The sequence below is a fragment of the Thunnus albacares genome, chromosome 4 (assembly GCF_914725855.1).
Source record: "Thunnus albacares chromosome 4, fThuAlb1.1, whole genome shotgun sequence".
NCBI lineage: Eukaryota > Metazoa > Chordata > Actinopteri > Scombriformes > Scombridae > Thunnus > Thunnus albacares.
In genome coordinates, this window is record NC_058109.1 from 21,030,035 (window position 1) to 21,056,932 (window position 26,898).

A 26,898-nucleotide genomic window follows, 5' to 3' on the forward strand; every position below is an offset into this window, starting at 1 on the left:
GATGTTCCCCCAGTGTCCGCGGCCCTGTCTGGAGGTCAGCATTCATGGGTAAGGTTGGGGAGGAGGGTAGCTAATTTGGAACTGTGCAGATGATTAAAAATGGGTCAACAGAACTATACCTGATCACCAGACAGGAGCCACAACTATATATAACCTGAAGCAGATGTTCAAGACATGCATGTTTACATGAAGGATGAAATAAAGGACATAAGAAATCAAAATGTTTGCAATTTCTTTCTTTATGGAAAGAAAATTGTTAACCCTACTTTCCCAGTCTGCATCTTGTCCTAACTCTCTGCAAAAAACAATAAAACCTTGAATATCTCTTCCCACACTTCTCACATAAACGCTGTCCTCTCGAGACTGTTCCCATGGTGATGTGCTGGTGCAGAACTAGCATTGATCTACTGGTTGTAGAAACTGGGCCATAACACTGAGGCAGTCAAACATTATTTTCAACACAAGCACATGAGTGACGGCCTGTACAATAGACAGAAACATAAACTGCGACACTCATGGCGTCATTCTCCTTATCAGGTCTCAGTGCTTCACATTACAGTGTGACATGTATGTTTACAAACAGAAGTTGTAAAGGCCCCCACCTTTAACCAGATCCACCCCATGCTGATTTAAGACAAGCTGCTTGCTTCAAAGTGGGTCAGGGTCTAGCTGCTTGTTTACTGACAGGCTGAAAGTGTCTGGCTGATAACATGCTATTATCTCCAACACCACGATCATCTGGTGTCAAGGCATCTGGTGTCTGCATGTATTTAGGTCTGCCACTTGTAAGGGGCTTTCCTGCACCATACCATATTCCAAGTATAGCTTATGTTGGCACTATGCCCTGAGGTTGTTCATGTTCTCCACTTTCACTCATATGCGTGTGACATGCTACTGTTGTATTTAGTAGATTCCACCGCTTGTTTCTGCAGTATCCATGTTTTCAAATGACCGTTGAGTTTGCCTCACATTGATATACTGAACTGCATGCAGTTTAGCTAGGGTTATGTAAATGTAACTCTCCCACTGCCTGTAACCTGGAGGAAGTCCTGGATTTACAGAGATCAGCCAGGCCAATAGCTTTTCCCCTCTGGCCATAGACCATTGTAGCACATGCCTCTGCACAGGCAGTTTAAAGAACTCTGTGCAGCTTCAGGAATGCACTTCAGGAATGTGTCAATGCACTTGAAGAATCTGATCCAAACTTGTGAGGTTGCTCAGGTGCTCGCCATAGCCAGGGTTTGAGAAACTAAAGGTTAGCTTTTAGCAATGGCACATGCACTGTAGGCCTGTTACACCTATGAAATTCAAGTTTACTTTACTCTCTGACTATTCCAATGTTCTATTTTTTGTTTATTCATGTGATCACATTCTGAGGATAAAAATGAGCTGTCTATTTACCTTGAGGACCTTTGCCATCAAACAGATGCTGTTTATATGAACCTGCTCTCCCCAATATTATCAGTCTGTGCAAAGGGCTCATCTATTTTTTCACTCTTTTCCCTCTGCCTTTGATAACCACTCCTTGTGTAAACAACACAATATGATAATCTGACAACTCATAGACTACTGTTGGCTATAAGAGATTTTATTGCCATGCCTCATGTTTTGATATTCACAAGAAAACGCCCAGAATCAATGCAGGAACTTTTATCCCTGCAATGGATTATTTATTTGTGTATATTGCCCCGACTCACGTTTTACGAACGTGATTACTGTTTCACCAAACATCCTTATTGCTACCCGGGAAATCAGAATCATTCACGTTTGTCACTGACGTACACACATGTTTAGTGTTGAAGGACAAATTACTGGTGAGTCAAGTTTCATTTTCTTTATAAAAGTGCAACGAACTATCATATTCTGCCTTGTGTCAAAACAGAATAACTAATTTACCAACACTCATCTCAATAAAACTCAGAAAAAAAGGGAAACTGCAAAGAGTAGTGGCATACTGGTCTTTTTGTTGTGAGTAAAAACAAGTCTTAAAGGCTCAAAAGAGATTGAGGAAGTTGGTGTTAATGTTTTTGGGTTTTTTTACAGTGAGTGATAGATGTGTTTTTATGATGTCAGGTATCTATCAGATGATTAACAGGTGTTGTAAACAGTTCAATAGTATTTTTATCATAAAATAGTCAGTGCCTTGTGATCAGATAAGCCTTTTTTCCTTCATAGACAAAGGCAAATTGAGAAGGAATGATGAGGAGCGTGGGTGTTGGTGGAATGCAGGAGTAAACAAGGTTGCCCTTGAATTGGCATTAGGTGTCAAAGTGCCAGCAACACTCATCACTATCAACACACTTATATTTACTAGAGCGGCTTGTAGCCTAAATGAAGGAGCATATAGGCCCATCCCCTTGCTGTTGCAAGCTCTCATACTCACCCATGTTTCACTTCCTCACGTGTCTGGGAATGAGGGGGAGGGCCCAATGGATCCACTGGAAAATGGGATGTCAAGTTAGCAGAATAAGACTGTTGTGATCTCCCCCACATTGGAATTTCAAGGCACTCCTTGCCTCACAGTGCAAATTTTACCCCCCAAATTTTGACTAACTGTACTGTGTCATCTAAAAGTGTAAGAAGATTTTAAATACTTCATTTACTACCTTAATGGAATAATAGCCCATTAAAAGGCCATGATTAAGCTTTAGCTATATAGTGACCTCGTCTATAGCACATCACATGGCGTGGTAAATAACATACATTTGTGGGAGACCATATACTGTAATATTCAAAAGAATCCATTAGACAAACTGGGTCAAACTGCAAACAGATGAGTGATAGACTAGAGTGATCGTTAAGCTCATGGCGTAAAGGCTGAGCAAGATGGGTCACGCTCTCAAGGTCACGCTACCTACAGTATCATTTATTCTCTGTGGTCATGAAAATTTATACAAAAGCAGGTTAATGAAATACGTACCGAGACGGTAAGGTCTTGATTTAGCTATAGGACAGCTAATTATAGTTTCCTCTTTGTGATGGTTATACCTGACCTGTGTCATAAACGTTTACCATACTGCCCAGAGTTGTGTCAGTAGTATTTTGATAGTAGTAGTAAATAGGTCAGGAAAGGCAGGATTTTTTTTTACAGATACCGATTTCAACACCTCATTTTAGAGTATCTACTGAAACTCAGAACAAACCCATTACCACCACTCTCTCCATGTCACCATGTAGCACTTTTTGGAATCATTTTTACATAAGGTGTCATGAGGCCAGGCACTGCTGTGAAATTAAACCCCTGTGAATGCAGATCAGTGAGTAATAAGGTCAGTCTAGGAGCCGATACCGATCAGGCATATTAGATTGGCGCATCCCTGTTAAGTAACCATGTCTGGTGCCCTGGATTTAAAAGCATCATTAATGCGCCATTAAAAAGCATTTCACCATTTCACTTCTGTAAGTGCTGCCATGTTTGTACAAGGCTTGATTTCTTGTAACTTCTGCTGCATCTCAGGTGAGAGGAGTTTGCGGTGTTTGTAGAAGGCCGAGCATTATATAAGGTGCATGGAGGAGCTTGTTCGAAATTGCATCACTGCTCTGTGTCATTGCTGGATTGAGGGCCCTGTGGCACAGCCATGGCCTATTGTCCTGGGGCACGGACCCATGACATGAGAAGGGAAGCCGCGCTAAGCTGACCAAACACTGACGCATCAGTGAGGCCAGGGTGACTAGGCTATAAAGACAACTCATACACATGAACACACTTACTGGCATCTTTCATATATAACATCATTAATTATATTATTATAATATCAGTTTGTCTGAAGCTAAAATGTTGAAAAGTTTAATGTTTTCTTCCTGCTTCTGGATTAGATGCACTATGATAGAGTGTAAATATGCATCTTCTGTCTGATAACCAACCATAGGCCAAAGGACATGCAATTTAAATTTTAAAATATCTAACAAAAATGTATAACAGGAAAGGATTTTTGGGCTTCTTTATGTCTTAGCGGGGAACCTCGATGTTACAAAGTTTATAACACACACACAAAAACACATACATGCTCCGTCTTGACCACGCTGTTTAAGCCCGCTCTACACCTTTGCAATCTCACAAGTAAATCCTTCACATGGTAACATGACACTGCCGCAGTTTTCTTTCCCGAAAGATGGACTAGCATGATTAAGTCAGTATTGTTCTGTTGATCCTCGGATCAGGAGGTCTGGGAAACCCAGAGTGTACCCCCCTAACACACACACACACACACACACAATGCCATACACACACACTCTATCCCTTCTCTTTGTTTGTTCTGATCCAAGTTTCACACAAGGCCACCAGGAAGTCCTTACCTGTGGGACTAAAAGAAAGAGCAGAGTTGGTGCCCTGTTTAAGTGCTGATCATTTAATCCCCTCCCTGCCCTGGTCTGGGATTCTTTCTTCCCATTTGTAATCCCAGTGCAGAACTGGAACATCAGAGATTAGTGCCTGATTAGACTGTAGCCGTCCAGTGACCTGAGCTTTGCCTGCAGTACCTCTGCTTGGTCTGGCCTGGCACACAAGTCAGACTCATTAGGTTGACTGCCACTCACAAAGAAACTTCCAATCTGAAGTTGGGTGAGCACACTGTGCCACAGTAAAACTAATTTATGCCCACAAACCGCAATATGGAGCTCTACCCGTGTTGCTGTTGGTCAAGTATTTTTGCAGTTATTACTCACAGCTGACACCAAAGATGCTTGTCTCCTCACATTTTATTTTATATTGGGGGAAAATGAATATAAATTAGGTTTAGGGCTTTACACCACTGAAAAATGTTTTGTTACAATGAATTGTTTTGTTGTTTGCAATGTTCTTCCTTTAAAAAAACTTTAATAACAGATTCTCAAATATTGCTGTCTGGGGTCTATTTATAGTGGGGAGTAATTCAATTATCTACCACTGGAATGCATGTTATCTTACAAAAAGGATGTTGTTCTCTGAGATATAAATGATACACTGAAGATTGGAAGATTGTTGATAGTGTTTTGTTTGGATTTAGTGTTGTACATATATTTTATTTTGAAGAAACAATCCAATGATGTCTTAAAGGAGATTTGTGAAGCATTTTCACATTAATAAATTTGACCCTGTTCAGGCTTTAGGCTGTGTTCAGATCATCACTGTGGTTAAACTACGTCAAACAACGCAGCTTTCCCACTTATTTCAGTGAAACTAGCAAAAGTTTGAACTTTGCCACAATGAAATGCAGTCAAATATATGCAAGTGTGCATTTCTATTCTGGTAAATCTAGTATTCACCACACAATCAGGTAGTGTTTTGGCATCTTCTAAGTCTTCAAACTATATAGCTCTATAGAGAGCTGGATACAACAGTCAATCCTGTTGCTCCGATATGACATAAACACCTTATACTGCGTTTATGTCATATCGGATTTACTGTAATGGCCAGTTTCTCATTTGTAAGTTATGTTCACCTCAAAGCTCCAATACATCCAACTTGGCCCTTAATTATGCAGAAGTACCTGAAAACAAAACAAAACTGAATGCCTCCGGTCAGCAAAAGTCTGCTGTTTAATGTAAGTGAGTCTAAGAATATAGATCAGTATGCACTGTATTTTCAGGCTTCACAGAAACAACTCCAAATCATACAACTGTCTTATGTTGTCCATGTAAATGCTCACAAGTCAAATACATCTCTGCAAAGATCTCTATAATCCCATATGACACCTGGAATTACTTTGTCACTTTTAGTGCCACTGGTACGACACAAACACTATCTTCTTAAAGGTCTTCTCAACCATGCCTTTTATTGAAGACAGGCTAATCATACAAATGTATCATAAGATTCATCTACTGATATTTACTGACTTTTAAAGGACCAGTGTATAGGATTTAGTGGCATCCAGCAGTGAGGTTGCAGATTGCAACCAACTGATTAACCCTCCCCATCACCTTCCAAGTGTGTAGGAAAATCCACAGTGGCTGCATAACTCACGAAAAACGTGAAAGGCCCTCTCTTGAGCCAGTGTTCGGTTTGTCTGGGCTACTGTAGAAACATGGCAGTGCAACATGGCGGGCTCCATGGAAGAGGACCCGCTCCCTATGTAGATATAAATGGCTAGGTAACAAAAACATAACAAGTCTTATAATCAGGTGATTATACACCAATTAAAACAAACTTATGAATATTATCCATATCAGATGCCAATAAATTCTACACACGGCACCTTTAATATTCCACCTTTAAATTCACACTTCACATTTGACAACTACTACAGGCTTATGTCACCCTTTCTGTCGCCCTTTTTTACTTAAATATGAAAACTCAAGTCAAGCTTGTAACGTGAAAGAGTAATTGCATGTATAAATAATTTGCTGCCACTTTAAATTCTCTGTCTGCTGTAGTTTCATTTCAAGGTTATATCACACTGCAAGGGAAAGATACGACTTGATTTGCAACCTGCAACCTGTCTCCAAATTAACGTGACGAAACTTCAGTTGCAAACGTGCATTTAGAAAAAAAAATGCCTTCAGTGTTGTGTTTTTGTCTAGTATTTTTCCTGTTCTCCCCTCCCCCCTGTTTTCTTTCTCCTTCCTCTTTGTTTGCTTGATCTTGATCGTCTCCGAGGTGCCTTGTCTCCTCCCAGCGACAGCTCCGGCTCTGTGATTGGCTGCTGGTGGGTGGGGGGCGGGACTTGATGTCTGCTGCTGCTTTGGTTTCTGCCTGTAGGATCAGCTCAGTCGTCAGTTTCAGTAACAGCGAAGCACAGATGACGACGCAAGTACTCGTTCCTTGAAATCGTTTTTTTTAGTAGCTTTTATAGCAAAATAAGTTGACATTTATCACACGTACATACACGGTGAATACCCAAGCCAACGGAGGAGTTTTATTAATTTTCCTGAGGCGACGAAAGGAAAGGGAATAAAGGATTTTCTCGCCCGTGTCCTTCCTGTTTCAACCCTTTTGTTTTTTCGCTCGAGCAGCAGCGCCCCCTGCGAGCCAACAGAGACGAGAGAGACTAGCGGCCGAGCCTCCTGCCTCCTGTACGACGTGGGTCCACCCAGCTTAGCTGTCCGATGCGGAGTGAGGATGAGTCCCGCTCTGGAAGCCCTCATGCAGGCAGACGGGACTCCTTATCCCGGAAAAGGGGTGATGCTTGAACCCTTCGTGCACCAAGTGGGGGGTCACTCCTGTGTGCTACGATTTGGGGAGCAAACAATCTGCAAGCCACTCATCCCCCGAGAGCACCAGTTCTACAAGAGCCTCCCCACAGAGATGAGGAAGTTCACCCCCCAGTATAAAGGTAAGATCCCCTAACCCCTAACCTGGAGCAAGTATCTAACTCTGTGTCAAACCAGAGTATGTATGGTGTTGTTTTGGTTACTAGCATTAATCATTTCCTCCTTTTTTCCCTTATCTTTGTGCTGACAGCTTGCAATATATGGCTGCTTTCGATATTAAAAAGAAATGCATCTATTCATATAATGATTAACTGTTTTGCATTAGGATAAGATAAGATATACTTTATTGTCCCATTGGGGCAGTTCTTCTTGGGTTCAGAGTTACTGCATCACATGTATCTTCTAAACATACTTACATACATAAATACTTTACATCATCCATACAAAGAAAAACACTACAGCTTATAAAACCGGGAATATATTATCTCAACTGTATTGCACATTGTAGTAGGATATTGCACGTTCACGATATGACTAATAACTTAATTATTGCATATGCTGTTGTAAACCACACGTAAAGTGCTCTGTTACTATATATCATTACACCCACACATTACTTAATTGCCGCTGTTTAAAATGTTAATGGATAATGGGACATGTTAGTTTTTATAATGGTCCAGTCTGCATTTTGGAACTCTGAACTGTAGGCTGAAAGGTAAACGCTCATAGTCACTTCTCATGGAAGTGAAAGATGGTGATTTGTTGCAAGGGTTCAGAGGACATCGTGTACACAACAGCACACTACACAATGTATTTTGATATTTATAGATGGATTCATTCCTGATTTTAATGGCCACTTATTGTGACTTGAGTACAGTGTCAGTCATGTTGGAACCATGGGCAGCCATCCAGTTTTCTGGATGTCACCCACATGTTTGAGGAGGGTTTTAAGTAGCTGCTAAGCATGACAGCCTGACTTCCTGCCAGGAGGATGAGTGGCCAAGGGTCTTTTAAGTGTTTGCTTTTAAGGTGGCTATGGTTTCAGGATGAGATGAAGTTCCACGGGGATCAAAAATAAATGGGACACATCATCAGAGGAGTAATGCACGAGTCAGTTGAGGAGATTTCCAGGTCTGGTTTCAGGTCCATCATGGAAACACAGACATGAATACACATTTCCACCCATACACAGGCTTTTAAATGGAATATCACATTCCTTTGTGGCGTCTAGGTCCTCAGTCTCTCACAGTTTCACTCACAGACAATGACATCTAGTACATGCTGATGCAGACGTCTTGAGGCGGCTGTATGACGGAGGTAAGGCACATGCGCGATATCTGACTCCTCAGTAATGCAGCGTGGGACTATTAAAAGACGCAGGGTGACGATGATGGGATTTGGAGAGCAGATAGTATAGGAGCTCTGGGATCTTCGAATGCTCACCAGTGATGCTCTGATGTCTCCACATTTCACTGAGTAGTAAGAGAGAGAGTTGTCTTGATATTTGAAGAGGTGTTTCTGATGTTTATGAACCTTTCTTGGCGAGATATAAATTTCAGCAACATTGGTGTAGATGTATTAAGAGATGGAGACAAGATGGAGAAGTCACTATCGGTAAGATGTTAATATTATCTGTAATTGGTGTAACTCATGATTGCACAGAGGATTTAAAATTCAAGGTACAGGCCTGAAAGCAGGATTGGAAAGCTTGAAGCCCTGAACGTCATGAAATAAAGGTCACCAATAAAGATTTACAACTCTGTCAAATGTTTGATAGTATATTATTTAGTATAGTTTATGAGCCCTTCTTGGGAACTGACTCAGTGACTCACAAGTTCCCACATTCGCTGAGGCAGTGTGATGACAGTGCAGCTCTTGAGAGCTAAACACAGTCCATCAGGACAATACTTAAGAGGAGGACGGGCTTCCTGGTGATGTCAGCGTGTGACATCAGCCAGGCCTCAGGCTGCAGAAGAAGCATGGTCGCTGGGTCCTCAGGCCCGCTGGTTAACATGCACGACCTCACAAAGCTTTTTTCTTTAAACATGGGCTTTATTCAGTCAAGTTTTTTCCAAAAGGAAATGGTTATGTATTGTAATGTATCATGTATTCTTTGTTATTCAGTGGCTGTTTTGTAATGTGACTACTACTACTTGTGATGTTGGTTTTATCATATTTTGAATGGGATGCCGTGTCCATATCTCTTCCACTTTCTCTCTTGGTTTGTTTCGATCACATCTCTTCTTCCTGTGTGTGGTTTATCTGTATCAGCCACTGCAGCTGTGACGTTTATTCTCAGTGTGACACCTCCCCCACACTGCACAGAGACGTGCTATACGCAGGCCCTTCTAGGGACTTTTACTCTGGGCAAAGGGGGGTCTACTGGGGGGCCTGTTTGTGGAACATGACATAAATTATCATTGACATTATGGTACACAGTGCTTCTTTCATCATTAAGATGAACCTAGAAATATCTGTTAGCTGGTTTGTGTTTGAGTTTGTCAAATCGTCCTTATAATCACTTCTAAACAAACTATATGAAACATCTTTCACTAAATGAAAAATGATCTTGAAATGTTTGTTCAAACATGCCACAGCTCTTGTTTCATTTGAAGCCTTGAATTATGGATGGATGGTGTGGAAAGACTGTTTGTCACAGAATCATGGCTTACTGGTGAATCTGTATTGTGGTTATGTAACATTTCACGGTTCTGTTTCATGTATGTTTTGTATATTTGGAATTGAAAGAGTGAATTGTACTTCATTTTCCTACATCACTGCTGACAACTTGAAACTCTGTATTATGAGTCATTGTGTCTGTTTCATGAGGATGTTTGGCAGTTTCTTAATAAATGTCCTGCTCAATCTGACACCATTTTAGCCTTGTGTGGTATTTTCTGTCTCCTTTGTCTTCCTGATTACTTTATAGAAACATTGTTTTTGCTCTGACATTTGCTATCAGTGATATATAATGCTCTGTTTATGACCAGCTTTGCTCTTCCATCTCTTTCTGTCTCATCCATATCCTCATCTGCCATATAAAATGTCTGTTTTTTTTTTTATACATGTTGACATGATCATGCCAGTCGTTGTCTGAAATATGTCAGTATGTTTGTGAAAATGGCTTTAAATGTGAATGAAGAGACAGCTGGTAAGGGCTGTTCTAAGGTTATTGAGTAAATTATCACCAAATAAGAAATTACTGTAGAGCTGACTCTGTTATCCTCCTTGTCACCCTCTCTCAGGTGTAGTGTCGGTCAGTTTCGAAGAAGACGAGGAAGGGAACCTGTGTCTCATCGCTTACCCCCTCCACAGCGAATCAGGTGACCTGGAGAACAAAGATCCCTCATCAGATTGCGAGCCCAAGAGCAAGATGCTGAAGTGGAGCAAGAAGAAGCAGTCCCCTTTGCTAATGGACAATGACAACTACAGCAAAGACAGAGCTCGACAGAGCCGTAAAGAAGACAAGATCATAAGGTGAGGATGCTTGCCTGAGTACCTTAATACACGTATAGACAGCCCTCACGAATAAGTTCTGTAACGCCAACGCTGACATTTTTCTGTGGTGTCACCTTTGCAGTTATAATCGTGATGAGGTGCAGCAGCAGCCGCAGCAGGCAGAGGTTCTCTACTTCAGCCTGGAGAAAGGCAACGTGGTGCCACAGATCAAACACAATCCCTGGAGTCTCAAATGTCACCAGCAGCACTTACAGAGGATGAAAGAGAATGCAAAGCACCGTAACCAATACAGTATCCTTTTATGAATGAATGTGCAGTGAAGCAGACAGTAATGGAGGAGATTGGTTATTAATAAAAGCGTGTATATATACTGTGTGTTAGTTTATAAGTCTTTTCTTGTTGTACGATCCTTGACCCATTTTCACAGAGTTTATCCTTTTGGAGAACCTGACATGGCGCTACACAGTACCATGTGTCCTAGACTTGAAGATGGGAACTCGCCAACATGGGGATGACGCAACAGAGGAGAAGAAAGCCAATCAGATTCGCAAGTGTCAACAGAGCACATCTGCCTCTATTGGAGTGCGACTCTGTGGCATGCAGGTACAGTATAGAAGCCACATAATTGTCCTGAGTTAAAGTTTTTTTGTTCCATTTATACACGTGGAGCTGTGGTACTCATGTTCCTGTATGATCCCCGCAGGTGTACCAGTCAGATTCTGCCCAGCTGATGTTCATGAATAAGTACCACGGCCGTAAGCTGACCCTAGCGGGCTTCAAGGAGGCCCTCTACCAGTTCTTCCACAACGGGCGTCGCCTGCGTCACGAGCTGCTGTCCCCAGTGCTGCGCAGACTCCGGGAAATGCAAGCTGCCCTGGAGGCCTGCGAGTCCTATCGGTTCTACTCTAGCTCCCTGCTCATCATCTATGACGGAGACCCCCCCAGAACTCCCACTAGACCGAGACACCGTGGTGGGGAAGAGGGCGATGAGGATGAGCCATCTGATGAAGAAGAAGAAGAAGAAGAAGAGGAGGAGGAGGAGGAAGAGGAAGGGGCCTTTGGTTTCCCTCGTTCCTCCTCAGCAGGTGGCAGCACTAGCGTGGCCGGAGGGAGCAGCAACAGCAGCAGCAGCAGTCGCTCTTCCCACAGCACAGGAGAGGCCAGCAGCCCCGCAGTGGATGTGCGCATGATTGACTTTGCTCACACTACCTGTCGGCACTATGGAGAGGACAGTGTTGTGCACGAAGGCCAGGACAGTGGTTTTATCTTTGGCCTCCAGAACTTGATCACTATTATCTCCCAGCTGGAGGATCACAGCACTGACTGAAGCTGGACTGGAGCCCAACATGGTCTGAATTTCAAGCCTGGGAAGAGCTCACTGAGCTAAAACCCTGCTACTCCAAGGTGCATCATCCTCACGCCTACGTGGGGGTCTGACCCTCCTCTGCTCGGAGGGAACCTCAGACACCTCAGGGTCAGGGGAGAGTCTGTGTGGTCGTTCCTGCGCTCTCCCTCACCTGCCAGAGGACAGGGCTGCCTGTGCCCTTACTTGCACTTTTCTCTCTCTCTCTGAGATCGCTCCTTTTCTTTGTTATACATGGTAGGAGAAATATTGTGTGAGACAGAGGTCTCTCAACAAACACAGGGACTCCTGTAGCATCCTAGGACTCTCCTCCCCTCTCCTCCTCTGGTACAGACGTGTTTCTTTATTGTAAGTTCTCTCTGAGAGAGAAAGAGTGAGGTGGAGATGATTGAAGCTCAAGTTTAGTGCTAGGAGCCTGATGTGGTGCTTTACCTGTGACATGAGTTTTTGATTTTTTTTTTTTTTTTAAAGAAGTTTGGACTGCCGGTCCCTAACAGCACAGCACATTATTAGTGGGGAAGGTGACTGTACAAGCTGACCTTGGCTGGCTAGGTCAGCAGCCTTGTAGCAATTGACAACTTAAGCTTCTGATAAGGACATTTTGTGTTTATATTGGTGTTTCTTAAGACCCTTGTAACAAACATGATTTGTGTGTCCAGTGCGGCACCCAGATTTACATTTTGTGGTGGAAGAACAAGATTATTTAGATATAGAAGAAGGGATTTGCCTTTTTTCCAACAGTTGTTCTCCCCTGTACTTTGTTGCCTACAAACAAAAGACATTTTTCAAGGGGGTAATAACCCTGTTTTGTCACTGTCTTTGTTTTTGTCTGATTTTCTCCTCTTCATTCCTGAACCTTTGACTAAACAAAGAGAATATATTGATTAAAAAAAACACTAGCTACAAAGACTATATAGAGGCTATTTATTTGAAAGGATTGTTTAAAAAAAATGGAAACGACTACATTCCATATAACCACTTTAAATGTTCTGTTCTGATACCGACTTTGATTTATTTTGTTATTGCAAGAGCCGATACCTCTTGTATGTGTGTTAACAGTGTCTTGGAAAATAAAGGCATTCATTTGTGGTAAAAAAGGTTTTGTCCATCTTGTGTTCATTTACAATATATCGTGTGTGTTTGTGAATAATTTGCATTCACTTTGCAGGAAGTAGTGAAGTGGGTAAAGGGAAATGAAACTTGATGTCAGGATGTCAACACCACCTATGAATGCAGCTGTACCAAAATTTTGCAATGCTGAGGAAAAAATGAGTCACTGTTTTTGTTAAATATCTAAGAAAATGTTGACATACATGTCACAACACTTTCAAATGTAAATCTAATTGACACAAAGTGATTTGTGTAGCATTGTAGCCCTTCTTTATGTTGCACACTGCAAAAGCAGTATACTTTCAGTCCACAAGAAAGTAGTCTCTACCTAAATAAATCCAGGTATATTTTGAAGCGAAATCATGTTCCAGTATTTATTTGTGTGTATAGTTAAGTGTATGAAATTGTGGATGTGCATCTTATTGACTAGCGGTGGAAATTCAAGCTATGGTGAATCAGTTAGATTGATCAGTTGTCATGTTACTCCACATAGCAGAAGTTACTGACTATAGGCACCACCAGGAGGGAAAAGGTGCTTGATTGCTTCGAGATGAGAGTGGAGATTTTAATGCATATCATATTAGTTGCCTAGAGCTGAACCACCAAGCAAAACCACTATGTGGACATAGCTGAGAAATGTGATGTGATAATGTGAGTCAAACCTGACTTCACTGTGGTTGTTGTTTCTTTGAAAATGAATCACAAAACCACTTGTTTCAACATTTTGACAGTGAGTTTCTACGCAGTAACAAGGAGATATGATGTGATTATGAGCAAAAACATCAAGACCTGTTACTGTTTACTTCCTCTGTGTGTAATTCACATAATTTAGACAAAATCCTTCCACAGGAAAGCCTCTGCCAAAGGAACAGGCTTTCCTCATTCGGGTGTTCTCCTTTGTTTTCACAAATATGCTTGTGACAGAGTAAACGAAAAGACTGTAAATCTTACTTTGCATGCGTCAGAGTTCATTATTAAGCAGTTTAGTTGAGGTTTTTGGCCCAGTTGCCTTTCAGCGGCGACATCGGTGACTGATCTGCGCTTGGCCGGCATCACCCTTAGATTATACACTTCAAACATGAAAAAACTTCCCTAAGAGCTGCACAGCACTAAGCAGGAAGCATTACAAGGTGTTAGCCAGCACCAGCATACACCACCAGCGCCATAGTAATAACCTCAGATGACCTCTGTTTGTTTAGCATATGCACCCTGAACTCTGTAGTGAGAGTTATTGCCTGACAAAAACCAACAGCTTTGTAGTCAGCCTAATCAGCTTTCCAGCTCCGGAAAACATATCTTGGAAAAGGAGAGTAAGTCCACTGAAAGACATGTGGAAAGTATATCTAGAATGCTCCGTCACCTTTCAGCAACTTGGTACACCTGTTTCACATGAAGGGTGGGGTTATTTGAGTAAATTTCTTCAGGCCAGGTAATGTTGTAGATACCTGCTTTCAACCCTGTATGACGTGTGAAATGGGTCCAGTAGGTGAAGACACACTCAGAAGTGTTTAAGAATTCATCTTTTTTTCTTAATGGGAAACAGTGGTTGCTGAATATGCAGTATATAAATGAAAAATAATATTATTTTTTAAATAAATGAAATGTGACATTGTTATGATGGAGGTTTTCTTGGTATCTGTGTTTGCGCAATGACAACTATTTGTTCACATTAGCATACAGGACACACTGGTCTGACTATTGACACCCAGTAAAGAAACTGGCTGAAACAGACTGACTCAGAGCCTTAAGATCACTCACATACCTATGCACCATTCAGTTACATGTACATACCCTATGAAAATAACTGAAAAACACATGGATGGTTCTTCTTTTTGAGCCAACATCAAATCCAGTTATGGATTGCACAGGTTTCTAAACAACAAGACATTCTTTTGATATTTGTGAAGCCTTTTTGTCTCCTATCTGCTGTCCTGCCAGGGATGTTAAAGGGTTTGGTGCAGTGAACATCATCAAAGCAAAGTGAAGGCAGAGACAGGCCGTTTAGGAGAGATGATAGCGTGAGGCACGAGATGAGAGGGATTATTATTTCCTCCTTTCAGATCTAAAAATAACAGCACATACCCTGCTCATCTGCTGCCTGCTGCAAACAGATTTATGAATATGTTCTGCTCCGGCATGGCATAGACTCAAATTTGTTCATGTGGTATTGATAATGAAGCCCAAAAATATGTTTGAGTAATGAAAGAACAGTGCTCAGTCCCACATGTATTGATTCATGTCTTTACTTGATTTACTTTTTTATTTGTCTTGTTGCATTTTTAGATGAGTGGGCTTGTCTGTCTGTGTTGTGTCTGTTTTATATGTATGTGTATATGCTGGTGTGGGACATAGACAGTTGCCTTGGTGACTGAATTGACTTTTTAACAGTGATACATTACTATGGCAACAGCCACAGTATTTTTAGCAGTGCTTGAACCACAAAATGCAGGGGTGGCTTGGCCTCATTACTTATATAAATATTAATGTAACCTGAATAAACGACACCTGCCATAGAACTAAATTTAAGGTAATGTCATGCTGTGAAGCTAAAAAGCATCCCTTTGTTTTTACAAGATTAAGAGCCTTGCTTCATTTCACAAAAATCTCACAAAAAAAACATCAGCTAACATGACAAAGCACTGACAGGTTTAGTGAGTGTGATCAGACTGAACGTTATTGGATCAAAGTTTTGCAATGTGGTGAAAGAACAAATAAAGCCCGATTGACCTAAATAGAATCCGGGAAGTGTGAGTTGTGATGTAAGAGCTGGTGTGATTAATATTACTCTGATGATAACGCATGAATACCCTTTTGGCATACGTGGAGGTTCACACGCAGGTATGTCTGTGTGTGTGTGTGTGTGTGTGTGTGTGTGTGTGTGTGTGTGTGTGTGTGCTGCATGGAAGCCTGTAAAGTCTACATAGTGACGTCTGTACCCATGGTATGACAGTCATCACAGTTCAAAGTTTATGTAATTTTTAATCTGATTGTGTGAATGTCATTCCAGCTACCTGAGCTTCTCAGCTCAATGGCTTTAAAAGGCATTCTCGTGCTGCAAAGGAGAAGTCATGTATCAGTAAAACAAACCAGCAAAATAGCATGTGAGACACACTTGAATCTGCAGTACAGCACATGCGCTCTCACTCTGCCTGCAGTGTAGTGTGAGAGTATGTGAGCTTAAAATAAGCCAGACAGGAGCAAAAAAGCAGAAGGAGATATGAGTTTCTGCAGTCTGAAAAATGTTTTGAACCCTTTAATAAATGAAAACAACACTCAAATAAATATACAGTAAAATTTACTATGTCTCAACTATAGCAGATGTGTTTGAGAGGCATTGAAACTGGGACCAACATATAACATATCATATGTCATGGCCCATTATGCAACCCCCCGTGTTAAGATGAACCCTGGTCAATTGATCGAACAGATAACAAAGCACAGTCACTATGAGGATCAGAGAGAGATTTTACGATGCCATAAACCTGAGCACACTGTGCCCTGGTCTCACAGCTGTTAGCCCATTTTCATATCAAGCCAGTTGTATCGCAATTTTACCCTATAAGCTGTGTAATCTTGTTGGCACCATCTTAATGTAGAGCGTTATCACTTCTTAAACCTTTGTCCCTGAAGACTTAATGAACAGTTGAAATGTATAACCCGGATCTGCTATGTGACTACATAGATGGATGGATGGATGGATGGATGGATGGATGGATGGATGGACAGACAGACGATCGGACGGCCAGTGGGACAGAAAGACAGAGAGACAGACAGACAGACTTTGGCCTCGGCTGCCGTTGTGCAACACTCAAAATGTCCACTGTTCTTTCTGAATGGGGTCACAGGTCATGGGTATGTCAAGCTATTGTAGGTCAAAGCAGCATGACTACAGAATATTTCACTCAATTTTTATCAAACCCCATGTGGTAGAATCAGATCAAGGATCCTTGAATGTTGAGGGTACTTTCACTGAGTACGGGCTGTGTCAACAGTCAGTATTTCTGACCATCTTTCAGTTTTCCTTTGGACAGAACCAAGTGAGGACAGGGATTATTTAATGCCTCAGTGATGTTTGTCTTATTTGTCTCCAACTGCCATCTGGGGTTGTATCAGGCCATCAACAGCTGTTCTCAAAGTTTGTTCCTCTCACGAAACCCAAGAGTCTATTAAACAACACTGCATAGTCTATTTCATATATTTATACAGACAGGTGACAAATTGAGGGAAAATCATCATTATGTGTCAGTCCACCACCAGCAGCCAGAGCAGCTTCAATGCTCCTTTGGTAAACTTTGATTAAAAAATGATGTGTCATTGACAAATAGCAACATAAGGCGCTTCCAGACCAGAGGAACTTTTTCATAGTTCTAAGAATTGTTGGAGGAACTACCTCCTCTTCATTGTGTCTGCACTGCACAGACTTTTTTAGCTCCTACTTCAGGGTAGGTACTCTCCCAGCACAAGAGGAGCCTTTAGTGACACGTGTAAGTTGATTGCACAAATGAGTTTTGCCATTTTCTTGTTTGCCCATCCATTAAAATCTCCCTTAGGAGTTCATTTGGGTTGAGATTTAGTGACTATGAAGGCCTTAGCGTATGATTCACTTACTTTTCATACTCAGCAAACCATCCAGCAACCTCTCATGCCCTGTGGATGGGGCCTTTGTCATTCTTGAATAGAGCAACCCCATCAGTGTAGAGATGTTTTATCATTTGCAGTGACCTTTACCTCTAGAGGAGAATAGTGGACCCAAAGCATGCCAGGAAATAGCATCACAACAGCAGAAAAATAAGATCTTAATTGTTTAGTTGTATCATGCAGTACATCTGTATATAAGCATCTGCATTCATTATGTTTCTACACTCAAGTTTTTTCTTTTATTTTTTTCACCATATGTTGTAATTGGTAGTTAAATGGGCAGTTCGATTTAATTAATACTATTTGTAATGATGTGCTGATAGCTCCCACTACCTTTGGGCCTAAAGTCAACTCATAGGGAGAAATACAAAAGACAGTAAAGATGAGACTAGTGTGCACTATACCAGGGTGAGTGAGTGTGTATATGTGATGTGGTGTTTTCTGTGTGTGTGTGTGTGTGTTTTAAAATAGAAACCATTGAACAAGACATGAAGAGAAAAAAAGAGATGCACACAACTCATGCACACTAATTTTCCCTGCAGCAGCCACAGTGAAGAGAAGAGTATGAGTATGTGTGTTTAAAAATAACCCAGACAGGACAAGACAAGCAGAGAAAGCTATGAGTGTACAGTTCGTAGCCTGGAATAATCTGGATTAAGCCTGATGACTACAGTCCAGTTAAAAACACTTAACTCTTGCAGGGTTATGTTGTGGCTTGTCACTCACACCACATTCTCCTGTCAGTGGGATTGTTTTGGTTAAAACACGGCTTTATTAATCCTCCTCACATACATTTTCCACCTCATATATGTCATGACACCACACTCTTTCCCTGAAGTACCCATAGATAGATTATAATAAGGTGGTGTAGGTGGGACGTTTCAATGAAAAGCCCTCAGCCGTAACACACTCTTATTCATCTGCAGAACAATAATGTCACTAGATACCTTTTAATTACTGTAATTAAGATTTTAGTAGTGAACAATGGCAATAATTTTATGCTGTGAATCTGGCCTGTTCATTTTCTCCTGTAGCAATTTTTATGCAGGTTGTCTTGCTTTTAAAAGACAAAGCAGATCTTCTTTATTGTATGTTTTATTGTTTCAAATTATATTTTAGACTATTTAATCTACTCTGTTCAGATAAAGTTGTATTTCTCTGCTGATTTGGCTAGTTTTTCATTTTTGTCAAAACAAATGATTACACATGTCCACTGGGGTCATTGAGCTGTCATGGTAATATTTATGTAAAGGACATAGATGTCAGGGAACCTTTAAACATGTTACATAAGTTGGATCCCCAACAACAAACTGAAAACCAAGACTCAAAGAAAAACTAAACTGACGAGGGGATGAGGTGCAGGTGGAACAGGGCAACAGGAAAGGAGCTGATAGGCTGGGGAAGACACAGGGAGCAGGGCAAGTGTGGAGGGAAGTGTGGCTGGAAAAACATGCTGGGGACACAGGAGGAAAAACACAGAGCAAACAGAAAACCAAAAACTGCAAACTCTCGCATTTACAATTTCATGATCATGCACAAATCATGACATGGCACACAGAGGCTGTACATGCAAATTATTCAAATCTACAGAAATAAATGTTGACAAACTCCTTTTTTCATAATGTGTTGAGGATGAGTTACAGAGAGTCCAGACATTGAACAAACACTTGTCAGTCTCTGGATAAGAACGTCTGCTAAACACCCAGAATGTAAATACAGAAGACATGAGGAATGAACTGCCTGGTGTATAAATTGCCGCATCTTTGATGTCTAACTAGGTGTGTCAAATCTCCTCAGTCACATTTCGCAACCAGTGAGATAGCGAATTTCAGTTTCAACTTCAAGGGCTTACCCCCACACAGTCAGTTCAACAAACAGGGAAAATGTCCGAGGGCATCTGGTGGGCTGGTGGAGAATGGCAACCAAGGAACACAGAGCCAGACTGTGACAGAGCCATGACAGAGGCTGCTCTGAGCACAGCTGTTACAGTGAGATTAGCGGGACAACAAAAGCAAAAACAGCAACTCTACCAAGCTATAGCTCCACTTTAGACATATCACCTTGTCGTTCTCTGTATCTTCCTCTGTCTCCTTCCACTCTTTCTGTCTGTAGAAAGTGATGTCTTTTTGGAGACATGCTAGCATCTGTTGGGCGGTTGGTCTGTCAGTCCAGACTGAAATATTTTATTGTACCTTGAGGATGACAATATCTCCCAATGCATTTGGACTCCCTAATCTAGTGCCACCAGCAGATCAAACACCAAACACTTCTGGCACACACAAACTTTTGCAGGGATATTCATGGTTCCCAGATGTGATCCCCTGATTTATTCTAGCAACATTTGAGTGAAATATCTGTTGTAACTTTTGGATGGATTACCATGAAATTTTGTACTGACATGTGTGGTTCCTGCAGGATGAATTGTAATCACTTTGGTGAGCCCTTAAGTTTTCATCTAAAGGCATCATCAGATTAAACTTTCATGGGTGGTTTATGACCAAATTCCTGCATCCTAATGACATTTCCCACCTGCCTTACCTATTCTTTGTGTTTAGTGTTAAGCAAATTTTAGTACACTAATGCTAAACTAAGATGGTGAACATGTGAACATTATATGTGCTGAGCATCAGCCTGTTATCTTTGTCACTGTGAGCATGTTAGCATGCTGATGTTAGCATTTAGCTCAAAGCACATAAGTAAAACCTTGCACAGTCGCTGACGTGGCTTTACATCATGGATGTATTAAAAATATGAAATTAAGAGTATAAAGATGTCTAAAGTTTATATAATACACACATGCTATAGACTCTAAGTCTTGTTGTGTTTTTGCTCTCAAATCCCATTGATTTGAATACAAAATAACACGAGGGTAATGTTCATACTGCTAGTTTTAGTTTGAGAAACTCTTCCTCCATATTTGCCAAAATTAAAGAACCCGCCACTGTTATTTAAAGCTGATGAGTCAAGCTGTTCTTCATCAACCCTTTAATGCTGTGTGAGAAAAGGTCTGCGGGGAGGAGTTAGAGGTCTTTGATCTGTAGATGTTTATGTAACCTGGAGCATGAGGTCGAGGACACAGTGTTCCTCTGTCTGCTGGATCACTGCAGTGGATTACGGGGACAATTACATCCATCAGTTAAAGCCCACCAACCTTAACCCCTGACCTCTAGTACAGCAGATGTACAGTACTGAATGACAGTCAGTCATGATGAAATGTATCAACTGTCTCTAAGTCACCTGCTGTTTGTCACAGGGATGACCTGCAAAATCAGAGCAGTGAAGGCTGGTCAGACTTTAAAGAAATGTAGTCTTGGTCACCACTAAGCCATCACTGAATGCAAATAATCCACAGTGTAATGAAAATCAGAGGGAGAGGATAGAAAACAAGAGAAGCAAGATAAAATAGCTAGGCAGGGAGTGACTCACACTGCTCGGTCTCATGGAAGTCTTGTGACTTTTTACTCCCAGTTTGTGTTTGTTATGTTGATGCTTCTACACTGCGAATGTGATATTATTGTACATATTTTACCACAATATTAGATATTGTCAACTCTTCTTTAAGAAGGTGCAACAAGTATAACTTGTATAAATGAAATGAGATTATTTGAATAAATTAAATAAATAATTTAATACGTTATAAGAACTGATCATACAAATTATATGTTAAATTATATTTTATTTGATTTCTTTGAATAAAAACAATCTTTTAATAATTTCAAATCAAACAAAACTGTTACCCAAACCTCCTAGTTGATTTCAGTAGTATAAATGTTGCAGTCCTCCATGTTACTCTAAATACTAAACAGTCCTTATAATAATGGACTTGTGGCTGGTATAAAAAGATATTGCATGCCAGCTTTCTCACTTAATTTTGTATATCCATCAAAATGGATGGTCTTATTCTCTGGAAATAGATTGATTGTATTGTGTACTTTTTCTAAGTTTTGGGTTTTTTTCCTGCATCTTCATGATGTGAAAGTTTAGACATTAGATTTCTCCTGGACAAAATTCTCAACCTACCTCTTTTTTCCTCCATTGAGATTCAGAGAGGGAAACGGTGAGTTACTGCAGAGGAAGCAAATGTTTGTGCACTGACTCCAGCACTTCTGTGTCCTGCAGTGTATAAACAAAACCAAGGGCCTCCTTGTCTGCAGACAAAGCTATGAGATAAGACTTTATTCTGTTGAAGCAGCCTATCGGTTGTCTTTTCCCTTGAGCCTCAAAACTATGGGCACTGAAGAACTGAGCTCTCTTCTGTTTACACTCAAAGGAAAAAAAGAAGTACAAAAGTACAGAAGCACAGAAGTACAGGAAGAAAGAAAGAAAGAAAGAAAGAAAGAAAGAAAGAAAGAAAGAAAGAAAGAAAGAAAGAAAGAAAGAAAGAAAGAGGAAATAACTAAAGAAGGAAGTAAAGATTAAAGTAAAGAAGGAAGAAAACAAGTAAAGAAGGAAGTAAAAAAGGAAAGAAGAAAGTAAAAAAGGATAGAAGGAAGCAAAGAAGGACAGAAGGAAGTAAAAGGAAAAGGGTAAGAAAAGAGAGAAAGGAGGAAGAAGGAAGTAAAGAAGGACAGAAAGAAGTCAAAAAGGAAGTCAAAGAAGGAAAGGAAGTAAAGTTTTTGACTTTTGATGTCCTTTAATAAAAAACAAGGCATTTGAAATCAGAAACACATACAGCTCCTATCCATTGAGAAAAATGTAAAATAAACCACACCACACACAATCATACCTCACAGACACCCCTTACGCCATCCACCAATCATGCCTCAAACACTTACACACACCCCTCAACCGCACATGTGCGCATACACACTCACACACACAGCTGCAGCCCTGTACCGCAGCAATCCTTATAAGACACCAGCACACTCGAGTATCAACAAAAATACAATAACATGATATCAGGCCTTCACATTCAGATACATATACAGAGACCCCTTAACCTTCTGAAACCCAACAATATCATTTACCAGATAGAAGTAAGCATAGGATAGAGGGAAAGAAGGATGTACATAAGAAAGGAAAGATAATACGAAAGGAAAGAAGGACGTAAAGAAGAATGGAAAGAAGGAAAACAGGAAGTAAAGAAGGAAGTGAAGAAGGAGAGAAGGAAGTTAAAATAGAAAGAAGGAAGTAAAGAGTGAAAGGAAGAAGTAAAGGAGGAAGTAAAGAGGAACAGGAGGAAGCTAAAAATGAAGTAAAAAAGGAAAGGAGTTTAAGTCGCAAGTAAAGAAAGAAGGAAAGAAGGATGTCACTAAGGAAGGAAAGGAAAGAAGGAAGTGAAGAAGGAACTAAAGGACATAAGAAAGTAAAGGAGTGAAGAAGGATGTAAAAAGGGAAAGGACGAAGTAAAGAAGGAGAGAATGATGGAAAAATGGAAAGAAGAAAGTAAAAAGGAAAGAAGGAAGCAAGGATGGAAAGAGGGATGTAAAAAAGGAAAGAAGGAAGTAAAAAAGGAATTTTTTATTTTTTTATTTCTGTTTATTGTGTGCAACTGATTTTTTTTTTAATTCATATGTAAGCAAATGTGTATGTGTGTTTGGATTTGGGTGCGTGTCTGTCAGTGTGTGTGAAATGAATAGGTTTATTCTTGGATATTGAGCTCCACTCAGGCAGCGCACCTGAGTTTCGTTGTATACAGCAGTACAATGACAACAAAGGAATTCTAATTCTAAGGAGAGAAGGAAGTAAAGAATGAAAAGAGGACGTAAAGGAGGAAGTAAAGTAGAGGGAAAGATGGATGTAAAGAAGGAAGTAAAAAAGGAAGTAAAAAAGAAAAAGGATGTAAAGAAGGAAGGAAAGAAGGAAGAAAAGATGGAAAGAAGGGGGTGAAGAAGGAAAGAAGGAATTAAAGAAGGAAAGAAGGAAGTAAAGGAGGAAAACAAATAAATAAGGAAGGAAGAAAAGAAAGAGGTAAAGAAGGACAGAATGAGATAAAGAAGGAAGGAAAAAGGATAGAAGGAAGGACAAGCGTAAACTAGGGAAGAATGAAGTCAAGAACAAAAGAACGAATAAGTTAGTAAAAAGGAAGGAAAGAAATAGAGAAGGAAAGGATGTAAAAGGTGAAGAAAGGAAGTAAAGAATAATGTAAAAAAAAGGAAAGGAAAGAAAGAAAGAAAGAAAGAAAGAAAGAAAGAAAGAAAGAAAGAAAGAAAGAAAGAAAGAATGATATGAAGAAGGGAAAAAGAAAGAAAATGAAGAAAGAAGGAAATAAAGAAGAAGAGAAGGAAGTAAAAAGTAAAAAGGAGGAGGGAAGTAAAGAAGGAAGTAAAAGAGGAAAGACAGACGTAATGCAGGAAAGAATGGAATAAAAAAGGAAAAGAAGGAAGTAAAAAGGGCAGTGAGGAAGGAAGTAAAAATGGAAAGAGGGACCTAAAGAAGGAAAGAAGGGAAGAAGGAAAAAAGGAAGAAAAGAAGGAAGGAAATGTGAGAAAGAAGAGAAAGAAGAAAAGAAGGGCAGAAGGAAAGGATGGAAGAAGGAAGTATGCTTTTTGGGTGGTCTGTTTGTTTTTTGAAGTAAAGTTTGTAATGTTCAGTATTTGTTAAGACTGTCAGAGATTAGTAAACACACTAATCTCCAAAATTTGTAGTTTCTACATGAATTGAAATAATTGTTGTTTAGGGTCCTTCAGTCTGGGTTGGTGAGGGTTGGTTTACTGATGAGAGAGTTTGAGGATAAAGATTCATCAGCTCTCTCTTTCAGTCACAATAACTGAACATGATTATCTTTACAAATGATGTGGTAAAGAATATTACATATTATTTTATCAACCACTAGATGTATGTTTGGCTCAGCCTGGCTTCAGAGAGGGTCTGTGTGAGATGATTTGTCTCAAACTATCTTCACCTGCACTGCACTGTCTGAACTATATTATTTTCAGGCCACTACTGCTCTCTGGTGGAGACATGCATGTATTCATGCAGGGAGGAATAATGGAACAGTCAATATCTGCTGATCAGAGTAGACGTGCTGAAAGCCAAAGGTGAAGATTTTTAAAATGATAGTTATTGTTGCAGTTACTTCAATAATTCAGTAGCTACTTATTTGTTTCCTTACCATACATATCCCAGCAGTAGTGGAAGAAGTACTTTAAATTTGACCAAAGACGGGTGCATTTCTCAGCCACATTTGAAGGAGCCTTCAAAATGGGACAGCTTTGGTCTTCAAATGCAGCTTTTGAAGGATGTGATCCCTGAATTTAGACACAGCTTATTTCTGTAGAAAAAGTGTCTCAACCACCAACATTAACCCAGAATGATACTTTGAAATGGATTCTTGCAGGAGCTGTTCAGACTGCACAGCCAGAAATAACATTACTGTCTATGCGCTTGGGAGTATCAGTCAGATATATTTAGTGTAGGCCACAGTCTGTAAAACTTCAAACTGTGTTAATGTCTCAACACAACATTTTAATGCATCGTGCATTAAGACAACATTGCTTATTTTCGTATGATAATGGGACTGCTAATAGTAGTAAACATCTAAACTCCTCAGCTAGTTAGCCTGCTAGCTCAGTAATAATATTAATATTATAATATAATATTTCTGCACTCGTTTCCACAGAGTTGCTTATTTGTTTTCTCATGAGGTCTTTTAAATGATCTGATCTTTCTATCTCCCTACACTCACAGAGTCCCTGTCAGCTCCTGGACTCTGCCTGTGATTGACCTCCAGATGTATTCTGCCAGTGAAGCAAAGCTTACAGGCGCAGGTGATCAGTGGGATTTCTATGACAATGAACCTCAGGAAAAAAAAATATTAACAGTTTACTTTGACTTTGGTTAAACTTACTTACAATGACTAATAATATGGCTCTTAAATTATGATATAATCTTTGGCATATATCAAAGTATTAACACATTAGGAAATAATAAACATGTTAATGGGAAATGAAAATGAGATGAAGTGATAATCAAAATATACACAAGGAAGGCACAGGACAGTAGCAGCAGAGCAGAGCAGGTGGAGATGGTGTTAAATGCATTAATGTGTTACCACACACTGAAATGTCTGAACAGAAGACAGAAACATGGAGTTGCAGCCTGTAGTGATTTTACAGTTTATGGTCAAGTTCAAATTCAAGTTTAATGAGCACAAACCACCCTGTCGACCATTCATTTGTGTTACAGTAATCAGATTTCATTCATTAATAATAGTGTAATTGCTTCATTTTACTTTCTAATAATCGTTTTTTAGTTATATACAAGCCTATATTTAATGCATGTTTCTTTTACCCACCACAACCTTCCTTGGGGCTCTAGTAAGTTGTTTACACCTGGTCTTCAGAGGCAGAGAATTTTCTACGCAAAACTGACAATAAATCCAGCAGAATACATAGCCAACCTCTATTATCGCATCTCCCCCTATTATTTGTATGTCTTATATTGACAGTGGACTGTCTGTCAGTGGATTCAGTTTGTCTTATACAGCACATCTGTCTTTTGACATTTTCCACCTCATCATTAATTCATTTAGTGCATCTGTCTTGCACACACTCAGTAAACACCTTCAGTGTCTTGTCTACTGCTACCAGAGAGCAGTAAAATGTCAGCAGCAGCTTGAAATCAGTGGAAAATCTATCACACTGCTTTGATTTTCTGGGTGTCTCCATGGCGACAGCTGGGGGGCAGATGCATCTTCAACTTTGAATTTTATTCCTCTCACCTGAAAGCACAGAGCATGCTCAGTGCTCTGCTCACTGATCTGCCATGCTGGTCTCAGAGGCCCTGTTCACACCTGGTATTAACATGCGTCTCCACATGCGTCTTGAGTGACCTCTTGTGATTGGATCTCACTTACCCACTCTATATGCAAATCAACACATACATCATTCCCGTTTGGAAAGACCAAATTTGTTTGTTTTTAACTAGCGGGAGGACCAGGGGTCAGAGTACTCTCTGTCCAAAGCTGTGTTCAACTTGTTTGATAACAGGATAAACAAATATACAATGCAGTGTGTGCCCCCTCACAAAAATCAAATGCCCGTCCTATTGATTTGTTCTAGCACCACATCGGAACATATAACTAATACAGAGTTATATACAGCGATCTCCCCGCAGCTGCGTCTCCACATTGAGATACATCCCTATGTAGATATAAATGGCTCAATCTAAGGTAACGAAACACAATTCTTCTTATTTTCAGGTGATTATACACTAATTAAAACGTACTTATAAATATTATATTCAATTTCTGCCAAGTC

General features: G+C 40.2%; 1 protein-coding gene and 1 long non-coding RNA gene across 2 annotated transcripts; one reads left to right on the forward strand and one right to left on the reverse strand.

Moving 5' to 3' along the window:
• Positions 1-280: 280 nt before the first annotated feature.
• On the reverse strand, positions 281-26,898 carry LOC122980665. Its single transcript, XR_006403067.1, has 2 exons — positions 26,778-26,898; positions 281-6,042 (listed from the first exon to the last, which is right to left on the reverse strand). It is a non-coding gene; the product is annotated as an uncharacterized LOC122980665 (long non-coding RNA).
• Positions 6,673-12,828, forward strand: ip6k2b (inositol hexakisphosphate kinase 2b). The gene is made up of 5 exons (XM_044348893.1): positions 6,673-7,250; positions 10,374-10,605; positions 10,709-10,878; positions 11,015-11,190; positions 11,291-12,828. Exons 1-5 carry the CDS (start codon positions 7,037-7,039, stop codon positions 11,912-11,914), a joined length of 1,416 nt encoding a protein of 471 aa, XP_044204828.1. The 5' UTR covers positions 6,673-7,036; the 3' UTR covers positions 11,915-12,828.